Source organism: Mastigoproctus giganteus, chromosome 8 (assembly GCF_048544385.1).
Source record: "Mastigoproctus giganteus isolate SK-2022 chromosome 8, ASM4854438v1, whole genome shotgun sequence".
Lineage (NCBI taxonomy): Eukaryota > Metazoa > Arthropoda > Arachnida > Uropygi > Thelyphonidae > Mastigoproctus > Mastigoproctus giganteus.
Genome location: NC_143582.1, coordinates 37,194,284 through 37,208,701, shown reverse-complemented (window position 1 = coordinate 37,208,701; position 14,418 = coordinate 37,194,284). Strand labels below are relative to the sequence as shown.

The window sequence follows — 14,418 nt, the reverse complement described above, 5'->3', positions numbered from 1 at the left end:
CATGTATAGAAATTTTAATATTTTCTGTTTTGTTTATCTAGTTATATGGAGTGCTTTTTCAGGACTATGCATAAAGAGAATGACATGTGGTTGCCCCGTATCAGAAAGCAGCAAATTGCTATCAGCTCCAGCAATAAGAGGTTCCAGAGATGTGTGATGAAGTCAACGTGTGATGGATGCTTACTATAGTAACAACTGACCAGATCTTTGTGTGCTTATCTCCATGGCAGTTTTTTTTTTTTTTTTTTGGTAGTTGTTGGCGCATAGGCTTCTGTGGCCATAATGCACCTCCCAAGGTTTTTTGCAGTACTTTGATCCAAGCCCGAGGCGGGAATCGAACCCGCGACCTTTGGGTTGCCAGGCAAGCACTTTACCCACCTGGCTAGCCCGGTCGGCTCCATGGCAGTAATGGCTAACTTAATGCTAGGACAGCAAGTGTTTATAACTGTTGTAAAGGGTGTGGGTATTAAATAATGAGACTGTATGCACAGCCATTACACTATGCACCTGTGAAACAAAGGCACGGCAATGGACCTTGAACCTTTCCCTGGTTGTCTGCCAAGTCACATTCCAACACTCTCATTTGCTTTTCAGTGAGACAAGTTTTCATTATCTTGTGTTTTTGCAGTTTGCTGGAAAAACAACAGACAAAAGAACCATGAATCGATCTCAAAAACCTCGATAAAACTATGATGAGAAAAAAGAAAACACGAACTGAAAGTTATGAGTTGTTACATCAAGTTTAAGGGTAAGATACTCTTTCAAGATCTCATGTGTTTGAATGGCATAAAATATTTTTAGAAGGAAGAGAGAATGTGGATGATGGTGAATGACCAGGCCTTCCAGTATCCATGAAAACTGATGAAAATGTGGACCAGGTAAGGACATTGATTAGAAGTGATCATCATTTGAGCATTAGAATGGTTGAATCAGAACTCAATATGGACAAACAGTTAGAAATAAGTTTGGTCAGACTAAATTCGTTGAGTTTGAATATATAATGATATTGCATATAGCAGAAATTAAGACAGTTTGAGAATTTTTTGCGCATGCATAGAAATGATAATCTTTTGTGTTTCGTTTATTTAGTTATACAGAGTGCTTTTTCAGGGCTGTGCACAAAGACAGTGAAATGTCCTTATGCTTGACAATGTTCTTGGAAGAAATGTATGGAAGTGTGTGTGTGTGTGTGCAAGTCCAAGGTAATTATTTTGAAGGGAATAACTTGTAAGGTATGAAATATTTCATTATATTTATTTTATTGCAACAGTCTTGTTATTTAATAGTCACACCTCGTATGCTGTATAATTCTGCTAAGAAGTGTCAGGAGGAATTTATGAGGAAATTTCCCATTATCTGTATTTCACTGGACTATGACCCAGAACTTAGGAAGTAAACTGGGAACCAGAGGAGTTTTATTGGAGAGTAAACCAAAGTGAGATGTGAGTATTAATAGGAGTAAAATTAGTGGTTATCTTGAACATTTGCCGTGAGTCCCTTAAGTGTTTTTTGGCAATCCTGGAAATGGGGGTGTCGAAGAATGCTGCAAGAAGAAGAAATTATTAAAACTCCAACCTCACCAGTGATGTTGCAGTCTTTGCAGCCAAAAGGTACTGTAGCCAGGTGCTATTTTTTCAAGTGATTCCTTTGCTCAGTTCAAAGTGGAGAAATTCACCCAGGATTTACATTCTCCCCCAAGATGAGGCATGATTTTATTTGTATGGATAATTAAACACATCAACATCTTTTAATGGGCTGTGCTCTTTACAGACACAGTTAATTCAGAGAAGATGAGTCCATATTGTACCCATTTCTTAGGGAATTAACAAACTTCTCAGTGCAGGCACTGAGAAGTTTACTATAATAATTAATGATAAACACCAGCCAAGAAATTAAACTGAAAATTTAATATAAAATAAAATAAAATACAATAAAGATTAAAATATAGTTAAAAGCAGTAAAATATCTAAAATAAACTAGGTTAAAAGCGATAAAACAATGAAACCTGGAGCTTTCGGAGACTGCCGTCTCCTTCTTCAACAGCATACTACTAGTGCTAAGACACATCCTTAAGTGGCAGGCCCATGGCACTCGTGCACGTAGTCATCAGACACATGATCTACATTTTCCATGCGCGTATCGGAAACGGAAGTGGCTCAGGAGCGTGTCAAACAGAACCGGTCATCCCTTCTGAGGACAACTGCCTCAAACGGGGTGTAAACGGGTCCCCCTGTCCCTAGTTATACAGAGATCCTAGATAAACGGGGCGACGTTTAAAGGACCGTCTGGGGAACACACGACCGCTATCAAGACTGCTAACTATGCGAGGTCTGCTGTGGCAGAGCATTTCTGGGAAAAGCAGCACCGGATCTCCCCTGAAGACGCGGTCATTACTGACCGCGCCCATGGATTTTGGGAACGCAAGTGGCTCGAGAGCTTGCGAATCGGTTCATCCAGTCACAATACTATTAATAGGGACAGGGGGACCTGTTTACACCCCCAGTTCGAGGCAGTTGTCCTCAGAAGGGATGACTGGTTCTGTTTGACACGCTCCCGAGCCACTTCCGTTTCCGATACGCGCATGAAGAATGTAGATCATGTGTCTGATGACTACGTGCATGAGTGCCATGGACCTGCTACTTAAGGATGTGTCTTAGCACTAGTAGTATGCTGTTGAAGAAGGAGACGGCAGTCTCCAAAAGCTCCAGGTTTCATTGTTTTATCGCTTTTAACCCAGTTTATTTTAGATAATTTACTGCTTTTAACTATATTTTAACTATATTGTAACTATATTTTAATCTTTATTGTATTTTATTTTATTTATATTTTACTGTATATTATTTCATTTTATTTTATATTAAATTTTCAGTTTAATTTCTTGGCTGGTGTTTATCATTAATTATTATAGTATGGAATTTCCCAGCCCCATAGGCCTGTTTGAAGATACTGAGAAGTTTGTTTGGTGAAAGGGTAACAAGTGTCATGGATTATAACCACCTGTTCTCCAGACGTAACTTCCTGTGAATTTGTGGGGTTATTTAAATGATATTGTATACAGAATGATCTTTTCTTTACACAGAAGAACTTGGGAAAAACATTGAAGTTGTAGTGGCCAAACCCCTCGACGTGGGCACCTGTATGGTGAGGGGACCTCCCAGTGATGCTGCTGGTCTTCCAGATTAGCATCACTGGGATCTAACGGCATACCTTGGTTCCAGGGTTACATCGTTGGAATTCGGCATGTGCAGCCGTGCGCCGCGACCCATGGAATTCGGAAAGAGGGATCTTGGTGGTTGAGGGACCCAGCCTTAATACACCACTTTGGCCCCTGCTTCGACAAGACGGGTGGTCCCGGACCGGCCCGACTGGGGTCAATCGGCGGGTGGTTCTTACTGCTAGGGGCAACTGCGTTCCAATAAGTCTCCCTCCCTTTGGTCCTGGGACTGGATCAAGGCTTATTGAAAACATGGGTATGGTGCCTCTAAGCTAACTTGGCATCCCATTCGTGTATGCAGTACCTGCTAGTTCGCGAGTGGGCATCCCCTTGTAGGGCTCCGTGGTGGGTGAGGTACTTAGGGCATCGGAAATTTTTATCTTACTCCTATGAGTAATTTAAATCCTTCTCCTTCTGGGGGCCCCAACAATGCCCCTACCTAATCGATCATCAGAGGATAATGACACCAATTCTGCTAAAAGAGCCAGAACTGAGGAGAAAACACCATCTGTGACATCTCTTTTCCTCATTCTCCATTCCACCGGAGAGCAGTCAATTGGGAAAATGTCACCTTTCTTTATCCAGAAATTTTTATCTTACTCCTATGAGTAATTTAAGTCCTTCGTCTTTTGGGGCCCCAACAAGGCCCCTACCTAATCGATCATCAGATGAGAGTGACAACAATTCTGTTAAAAGAACCAGAACTGAGGAGAAAACACCATCTGTGACACCTCTTTTCCTCATTCTCCATTCCACCGGAGAGCAGTCAGTTGGGAAAATGTCACCTTTCTTTATCCAGAAAGGATTAGAAGGGATGGCAGGTTCACCTAAATCGGTAAAACGGCTGTGTTCTGGAGATATTTTAGTCGAAGCATCAAATACAAAGAATGCTGAAAAAAATTTTGAAAGCCACATCTATAGGGGGAATACCCATCATCGTAACCCCTCATAAAACTCTGAACTCGTCACGAGGTGTCATATCAGAGTGGGATCTTCTTCACGTTTCTGAAGAAGAGATCTGCTCTGAATTAAAAGAACAAGGAGTGACAGCTGTGAAGCGAATATCCATGCGAAAGGATGGGAATCTTGTCCCTACCCAAGTTCTCATCCTAACATTTAACACCCCACGGCCTCCAAGTTCCATCAAGGCAGGGTATTTAAACTGCCCAGTGAGGATTTACGTTCCAAACCCACTGAGGTGTTTTAAATGTCAAAAGTACGGCCACTCACAAACAGCTTGTCGTGGTAACCCTGCCTGTGCTCGATGTGGTGCTAAAGATCACAAGAGCAAGGAATGTCTAGCTCCTAAGCCTAATTGTACTAACTGCCAAGGAGAGCACCCTGCATACTCTCGAGCATGCCAGCGGTGAAAAGATGAAAAGGAAATTCAAAAATTAAAAACGGAGCTGAACATCTCCTACCCAGAGGCCAGAAAACGCATCCAACCAATAAATAGTGGGAAGGCTTCGTACGCCCAGAAAGTTTCTGGTAAAATTACCATTGGGACCCAAACTGATATGACTCTACCCCCAAGGGACTCTTTTACTCCCATTGCTCGCTATTTATTGAGTTCACAAAAGCCCACCCAAAAATCGCAGTCAGTTGCCACTCCAATATCGGTACCTCCCAGTGCTCCAGCATTAACAACAGCGAACACTAAATTAACATCACAGAAAAGTGAACTGCCCACTTCAGGGCAAGAAATAATGGATGTCGAGACCAAGGAGGTACATGATGAGTCAGTCTTGGAACGCTTTGCGGAGGAAGAAATGGACACAGGACAGCATCCACACTTCCCCAGGAAAGATAAATCCAAAACTGACAAAATTAAGCCCTCAACACCTCGGAAGCCACCTGATGGACCCACCAAGTCCAAATAATGGCTAAATTCCTACAGTGGAATTGTCGTGGATTCCGGCAAAATACTGATGACATCAAGGCACTTCTGCAAAAGCACAAACCAGCTTGCTTTTGCATACAGGAGACTTATTTAAAGGAAAATGATGACCCCGCCATGCATAACATTACCGTCATTCGTAAGGATAGAATTGTAGATGGTCCTGCTCATGGAGGAGTCGCAATCCTCGTTGGCAACCAGATCCCATTTCAGCCTTTGCAGCTTACAACTAGCACTGAGGCTGTAGCAATTCGCCTTACAGTGGGGTTCTTATTAACTGTCTGCTCTGTTTATTTGCCACCTGGGATTGACATTTCCCAGAAAGACCTTGATGATCTTATCATGCAATTGCCTTCCCTTTGTTTAATTCTTGGGAATTTCAATGGACATCAATGGAAGGGGACGAGTCATAGAGCATATGCTCACTGACAATGACCTCTCCCTCCTAAATGTGGGAACAAACACCTTCTTCCACATGCCTACCCGTACATTCTCTGCCATTGATCTTTCTATCTGCTCCCCTTTTCTCCTTCCTTCACTTACTTGGGAGGTAGAAGAAAACCCATATGGAAGCGATCACTTCCCCGTGATAGCCACCCTAACTAGTGGTAGACTGTGTCTGCCTTTTTGTTTAGCACGGTGGAAAATTGATCAGTCTGACTGGAATGCCTTTCAACATCTGGCAAATCTTGACATCGCTACAGTCAGTCAGGAGCCAATCAATGAAGCAGTCATGTATGTCACAGAAACGATTGTCCAAGCAGCTGCAATCGCAATCCCAAAATCATCCAGCCGGTTCCCACTATTTCCCAAACCTTGGTGGAATTCCGAATGCACAGCAGCAAAAAAAGCACAAAACAAAGCCTGGGGGATATTCCACCGATATCCCATGACTGAAAATTTAATATCATTTAAATGTGCACGTGCGAAAGCGCGTTATGTACGACATCAGAGCCAAAGGAAATCTTGGATTCGTTTTACATCTTCCATAACTCAGACTGCTAGCTCAAAAGTAGTCTGGGATAAGATCCGGAAAATGAAGGGAAAATATCCACCATGCCCTTCAGTGATCCTCGAGCACAACGGATGTCCAATTGCAGATCGAACTGCAGTTGCAAATACTCTAGGGGAAACATTTGCAATAACATCTTTTCCCGCAGAGTTTTTGGCCCTGAAAAAGAAAAACGAGAAAAACCCACTGAACTTCTATTTAAAAGGGCTTGAATCGTATAACAAGCCCTTTTCACAGGAGGAGTTAAATGCAGCACTCTTTCTCACGCATGCAAGTGCTGTGGGGCCTGATGACATCCACTACGAAATGTTAAAACACCTCTCACCACAATCTAAGGATCACCTTTTAATTTTGTTTAACAGAATTTTTCTTAATAAACAATTTCCGGATTCCTGGTGGAAAGCAATCGTTCTTGCCTTCCCAAAACTAGGAAAGGATCCTAGAAATCCAAGTAACTACCGTCCTATTGCTCTGACAAGCTGTTTGTGCAAGATCCTGGAAAGAATGGTGAATTCTCGCCTTGTATGGTATTTAGAAACAAATGGTCTGCTTTCCAGGACACAGTGCGGCTTCCGAAGAAATAGATCCACTCTGGATCATTTAATCCGATTGGAAACGTCCATTCGTGATGCTTTTATTAAATCCGAGCATTTGGTAGCAGTTTTCTTTGATATTGAAAAAGCGTACGACACAGCCTGGCGATTTGGAATATTAAAAGACCTCTATAACTTTGGTCTTAGAGGTAACCTTCCTCTTTTTATTAAAAACTTTCTTTCAAATTGCCAATTTCAAGTCCGTTTAGGATCCACACTCTCTCGAGTATTTTGTCAGCAGGAGGGAGTCCCACAAGGATCCGTCCTAAGTGTCACGCTTTTTGCAATCAAAATGAACTCTATCACAGAACAACTTCCTCCCATGGTGAAAAATGCCTTGTATGTTGACGATTTTACTATATTTTGTCATTCATGCAATATGAGGGTCATTGAAAGGCAACTGCAGAAAACAATTGATCACATTACAGCTTGGTCTTTGGCTAATGGGTTCAGATTTTCATCACAGAAGACTGTTTGTGTACACTTCTGTCGCAAACGTAATCTTCATCCTGACCCAGAATTAAGGCTTGGGCAAAACAACATCCCAGTTGTAGCAGAATTCAAATTCCTTGGACTTATTTTCGACAAGAAGATGACATTTTTACAACATATTTGTCAGCTTAGGACAAGATGTGTTAAAGGGCTTAACATCCTTCGTGCCCTTTCGTCAACTTCATGGGGCACAGATCGTTTTACCGAGCACTTGTCCGTTCCAAACTCGATTGTGGGTCTCAGGTTTATGGTTCTGCTAGAGATAGTGCACTTCGGTGGTTAGATCCAATCCACCATCAGGCCATCCGGACAGCCACTGGAGTGTTTCGCACATCTCCCATCCTAAGCCTTTACGTTGAAGCGAATGAACCATCTCTGTCTCTTCGACATAAGCAGTTGTCCTTACAGTACGCCTTCAAATTAAAATCCCTGCCCGATCATCCCACGTGGCCATCCGTTTTTGAGCCGCTCTGGGAAAACCTCTACAACAGTCGGACTGCCAACAAACCTTTTGGTATTCGGATTCAAGGGCTGTTGAATGAACTAGACTTGACGGTAGACAATGTTGCCCAGTCACCAAGGCAATTCCTTCCACACTGGCTTGCCTATTTTCCAACTTGTGACTTCTCCCTTAAGATCTGGGAGAAGGCTACAACTCCACCATCTGTCTACCAGCAACTCTTTGTATCACATAGACAGCAGTATTCTGACTTTCTACCAGTCTATATAGATGGCTCAAAGTTAGAATGTTATGTGGGATCTGCTGTTGTGTTCTCTCACAAAACTTTATCCAATAAGATCCAACCAGAAGCTAGCATTTATACTGCAGAGTTGCGTGCAATAGAAACAGCCCTAGATCACATTAAAAATAACAACTGCCAAAGGTATATGATTTATTGTGATTCATTGAGCGTGTTACAGGCTCTAGTATCGGTGAGGTTTAACCCTCATCTGATCCTGTCCAGGATCCGGCAGATTCTTTTTTCTCTCGTGGAATTAGAATTTGATATTCGCTTTTGCTGGATCCCAAGCCACATTGGGATCCGGGGAAATGAATTAGCTGATACCGCTGCCAAATCAGCCATTTCCCTGGATAATCATTGCCTGTCAGTCCCCTGTACAGACTACAGGCAAATAATACGCTCTAAATTATATTCCCAATAGCAAGATTCTTGGCACGGACAGGCCACAAATAAACTACATCACATTAAGCCTGTAATTACGCAATGGCAGTCCAGTCTACGCAGGGTTCATAGAGAGGAAGTTGTTCTTGCTCGGCTCCGCATAGGTCATAGTCATCTAACACATTCCTATTTGCTGAGGGCGGATGACCCACCTATGTGTGCAAGATGTGTAACATTATTTTAACCTTCCGTCATCTTTTCATAGAATGTCCTGTTTTTATAGAAGAACAACGCTTGTGTTTTACCGCTTTCAATAATTTGACTGAACCATTTACACTCAGTCAGATTTTAGGTGACAGAGACAACATGTTTGACGTTTTTAACTTTTTACACTCTATTAATTTTTATACAAAGATCTAAGTTTTATATTTTTACTTTACTTTATACCTTTATTACATAATAGTTAATTGCTCGACGTGGTAGCCTAGGCTACCAAATTGTATAGTAGCCTTTTAACTTTGACTTGGCGCATTATGACCTAAGTTGCCAATGTGCCATTAAAAACTAAATCAATCAATCAATGTAGTGGTCAACATATCTAGAACAACTGAAGCATGTGGGTCAGAATATTTTCAGGTGTGTGGAATGCATGAGCTTATGGATACTAATTTCATCATCTCTAATGAAGATAAGTAGACACTGCCATACTATATTTCATGAAGTCGTGCTCTCTGTCTCTGCAAAAATGCCGGTGAGCACCATCCTGGCTTGTCACTAGTGATGGGAATAACTGACTGATTTCCATAATCAAATGATTAATAATTGAGAGATTTTAATAATGAGAATAATCAGTAGTCACTGACTACTAATCATTCATTTATATCATTTGAATAATATCATTCAAATGATATATATGTATATACAGTGCTTTTTTTGGGATGGTAAGGCATACCGGCACCTTTATTAACAGGACGTGTGACATTTGGATGCAGTGCACTTTAAAATTTGTAATACAATCGATTCCGGTTATTTGGGACACATTGGGACTAGTGCATTTTGGCCTGATTATGCTGCTGCCCCAATTATCCGAAGTTTCACGTAAATAGTTAAAAATACAATGTAACCCCCTTCACGTAAATAGTTAAAAATACAATGTAACCCCCCCCCCCTTTACAATTGGTTCACTGTACAATCAAATCACGTTACGACGAACTCACCATAGTAAAGTACCGTTCACTATATGATGTGTAATAAGCGCCGGTCATTGTGATCACGTTTGTGAATTGAATTTTAATTCTATTAAACAGCGATTCTAATTAGCGAAAATAGGAGGAATATTATCCACAGGCTATAAAAGTAAAGATATATTAAGTGCAAATTTACCCTTTATTACCTTACCAATTAAAAAATTAAATGATACGTGAAATTCGGAAGGATATACGTGATAATCGGAATAATTAATACGTACTGTAATATGTACTTATTTAAAATAAATAAATGCACAAGGCATAATACTTTAAGAGTTTGGTATCTATATAATATCGGTGTTTAGATACACCATAGATAACTCTTAATAAACTACAAAGTAGTTGTTGTAGGCATCATTTGCTGTTTCTCATATTGTTTCTCACATTACAAATGATGCCTACAACAACTACTTTGTAGTTTATTAAGAGTTATCTATGGTGTATCTAAACACCAATATTATATATGTAATATGTACATACTAACTAAACTAGTTGACATTTCTGTTCAATGTCATTTGTGGGTGGGGGTTAATATTTAAAACAGTAAAAAGATAAGCAATCAATAACAAAGAACACCGCGCACACACAAATTGCAAGTAACACAATATGCGCAAGTGAGAATGGAGTAAAAAATTACGAAGCTTTAAAAATAGGAATGAAGAGAAGAGCCTGAAAATTATTTTTTTTAATATGATTGAAGATTCCATAGAAGTGTAAACACATTTCACCATAATAACCCACAGAATTCCAGCTGTCGGTATTATCGCAAATTCAGTAAGATCAAGTTTACTATCAAGTTAACACAAAAGCCCAATAAACAGGTGACTGCTAATTGTTTTTATTGTTTTATGGTTGTGACCTCCAGAAATCCGACCGAACTACGTGGTACAGTTGGAGACAATTGTAGGGTAATCTTCAGTGCTGCAGTCTCCTGCCCCGATTAAACGGCATTCTGTCCCAATTAAGCGAAGTAAATCCTGGCTATTTTCTTGATTGGGTTCTGTTTTTTTAAGATTTGCCCCAAATAAAAGGCTGCCCCAATTAACCGGAATTCACTGTATTCCGTAAATTATTTTCACATGTTTACCTACTATTCAAATAAGTTTAAAATTATTTAACTAAATTTGCATTTTTCACTGCCTATTGTTAAGATATTTCCTATATAAAACTATATAACTATTTTTATAATTCTAAATTACTCAGTTGGACCTCTGTTAAATGAACTCCTTTTATAGCGAATTATTTTGACTTCCCCTTGGAAGTTAGTTCTGCATTTAATATACTTTCCATTGAGCGAAGAAAATTTTCATATAGTGAACGGATTAGGAGAGAATTAACTCGGTACGCACTGTTCGCATTACTGGCCTTTAGGCAATTAGTGCTGCTATGCAAATTAAGAGAGCTAAAGGGATTACCATTCTACAACTTAGTGGTACCTGGAAAAACCTATCCAACCACCTGTCCCTCATATGGAGAAGTCATGCTGGTCAACAATGAGAAGATCAAGGGGTATTCCCAGTGGGCTCTGATCCACCTTCTACTGCAGTGGTGTCCAAACTCTTCCTGTACAGGGGCCATATTGAAAAAAAAATTCAGTTAGATTTCTTTAGTGTGTTACATTTTCCATATCTTGTTGAGTGTAAAAGTAAAATTGAAAATATTCAAAAATTTACATTTAACACAATTACATTTAATGGGAAAAAATTTTTTTTGATAATTAACAAAATTTAAAATGCTGTTTTAGTTGGACACTGCTGTGAATCAACTGTAACCATCCCGTTCGAGAATTAGGAGAGAGTGATTTACTTTTACTCTGACAAATAATCATCTGTTGTTTCGCGGAAGTGCGTTATCCACATTTTCCTGTAAATTTTCCCTATCTCTGTTTACATGGTCACAGTACCTGAATATCCAAATGACACTGACATTTTGGTAGTTTAAAAAAAAAAAAAATGAATAGAAAAAAAAATTCAAATTTAACTACATGTAGTTCAGAGAACTAGTGACAATATTGATGACAAGAGAAGGAAAATGAGGACAACAAAAGTATTAAATCTTCTAAACATGAAATGTTGGCATTTGGTGAAAATGAAGTTTGAAAATTGCCGATTAGGTTACATTTAAATGAAAGAGATGCAATTTGTCAATTTCGGGAATACCTAATTGAAAAGACAGTTTTGGAAGAATTGAAGCATTTGATGGATGCTCTGAATACAATACCAATTTCATCGATGAATGTGAACATGGATTTTTACAAATGAATCTAACCTTCAGCCCAACCAGAGCTTCGTTGATGACAAAACAGTTTCTTCACTACTCCGCTGACCTGCTTCAGAAACGTCATTCAGCAATAGACACAAACAGTAAGAAAAGAAGTCAGCGTAGGGTGTCAGACAAGAACTTAATAAAAATTTGGAATATTCCACAAAAAACTTTATTATGAAATTATTTTTAGGGTCCGTATCTAACGAAAGACCCTTATAAATGCCACTCAGTTGTCTGTCTGTCCGTCCATCTGTTACAGCATTGTATCTCTGAAACCACTCAACCTATTGACTTTAAATTTTGCATGGGTTTGTACATCGTGTTGGCCAACATAACGCCGTATTGATCGTTGTTGACAAAAATTTGTCTGAGAAATGGGGGGTAAGGTGTGGTGGGGACAAAATGTCAACAACATACAGCTTATTATACACCGTTGGAAAGAGCTCAGTGAGTATGTTTAAAATATAATTAAAAATGGCAGTGCCCAGACAGGAAAATGTGAGTAATTTTTGTGTCCCCCCCCCCCTCTATTTACGTCACTAATGGAGCTAAAAATTTAAAAATCACATTAGCTATGCGTTATTCGATGCTTATCAAGGGAAAACTATTCTGATTGAAATCTATCATTTACTTTTTGTGTTAAAATTAAAAAACCAAATTTTTATTGCACTTCGATAGCACGCTCCTTTGTATTAAGTTACTCTCCTTTTGGTTACAAAAACGTTGCTAAATAGTTAGTTAATAATTCTATAAAGGTCATTTATGAATTTTGCGACGAGAAGTATTTTTTTAACAAATTTCAAGGCTGGAGTTGTCCCGGCAAGGTGATACTCAGAGAGCCGGTGTTGAGGCTGCAATGATGGGGTCTTGTACGCCCCTCACCTGCCAGTCGCTTCTTTAGGAAGAAGTCGGAGCCGCTTCTCCCACCCTTGTCATTCACAACAACTGGAAAGACTCAAATAGACAACGTTTTCATTAGTTTCTCAGTTTTAGACCAAGCCAGGGTACTAGAAACTTTTTTCAGTTACCATAAAGCTCTCTATTTGAGATACTACACTAACAACCATTCGTGACTACGGACCCTTCATCATGAGTGCCCGGCACTCAGTATATTTAGAGTACTTTTCATATCCTTTTTTTAATTTTCAATTTTTCCTGATAGCAAAGAATGAGTACCGGCACATATTTTTATACAGGAAAAAAAAAAAAAAAAAAAGCACTGTATATATATATATATATATATATATATAATCAAAATAATTGATTATGATTTTTCAATTTTGTCCATCACTACTTGCCACCAGAGTGGCAGCAGTATGCCTTTGTCATCTCTGTGAATGGTCCTCAACCTGTCTGTACCTTAATGTACTTGTAATTGTGTATTATTATGTTAGCTTGTTCCTCAAACCCATCTTTTTTAGGCAAGTTCACAAATGTTCAAATATATATATCCTTTTTTCTTACTTTTAGACCTCACTTGTTTTGAAGTTGAAGATGTCAGGAATGTAAATGAAGTTGTGAAAGGCCTTAAAACTGCCATTATGAGCAAACAGTATGGTAATGAAGATTTTCTAGCTAAACTGATTTCAGAAGCTTGCAGTAAGTTCCTTGTTATTTTTAATCCCTTATTATTTATTTATTTTATTATTTTTTTAAATTTTAATTTATTTTATTTTATTTTTTTTTTTTGACAGATATAATTAAAATTTAGCATCTGTGATATTTTTCAGCAGATAAATTCTAAATTAGTACCTGAAATACATATAACTATTAGGTAAATTACATTTCATTCTTATTACTTTCTGTGATAGGATAGTAGTTTTGCCAGTTATCATTTGGAAAGATCTGGGTTCAAGTTGTAGTGATGACAGATAGAATTTCTTTAAAGGCACCCCCCCCCTTTCCCCTACTAGTGATTGCAATTACAGGTAGTTCTCGACTTTAAGAGTTAATTCATTCCTACCGCGTGATCATAAAGCGAGAATTAAATCCCATAGACATGATGTTAAAATAGGGGTTACGTTCTCAACAATGAAATTAGTTAGCTAATTAATTTATGTTTAAACAATGATTGATTTATCCAAAGAAATTAAAACATAGCCTGTAAAATCAAGCAAAATTATATTAATAAAGAAATTACTTATGACTTACAAATTTTAAAGAATGTTTATTCTTCATCATTGACTAAATGCACATTCGTTGATCACTTATTATTGGCTCGGCACTCGTTGGTTTCTTGCACAAGGAGTTGTCTTCTTCAGAAATGCTTCAAGAGGTGTTTGTTTCCAAGATAATCTTCTATTTTCTTTATAAATTTCAATAGATTCATAAGCATTTTTTAATGGAACGCATAAATCGCAAACACGATTTGCACAGAGTAACACGTTTACGAAGCTTTAAAAAAAAGGAATGAAGAGAAGATTCTGAAAATTTGTTTTTTATACGATCGAAGATTTCAGTAAAGGGGAAACACATTTCACCATAATAACGCAAAAAACCACACAATTCCAGCTATCGGTATTTTTGCAAATGCAATAACATCAAGTTTACTACCCGTTTATAATTGCTTGCAGT

The 14,418-nt window shown here is 38.7% G+C and overlaps 1 protein-coding gene across 1 annotated transcript in view; it reads left to right on the top strand.

Annotated features, from left to right (window-relative positions):
- Nucleotides 1–14,418, top strand: part of CCT8 (chaperonin containing TCP1 subunit 8) — a 120,166-nt gene that overhangs the window by 51,296 nt on the left and 54,452 nt on the right. The window contains exon 6 of the mRNA XM_090379859.1: nt 13,315–13,443. Within this exon, the coding sequence (XP_090235985.1) occupies nt 13,315–13,443 (129 nt within the window). The remainder of the gene's footprint in view (nt 1–13,314; nt 13,444–14,418) is intronic.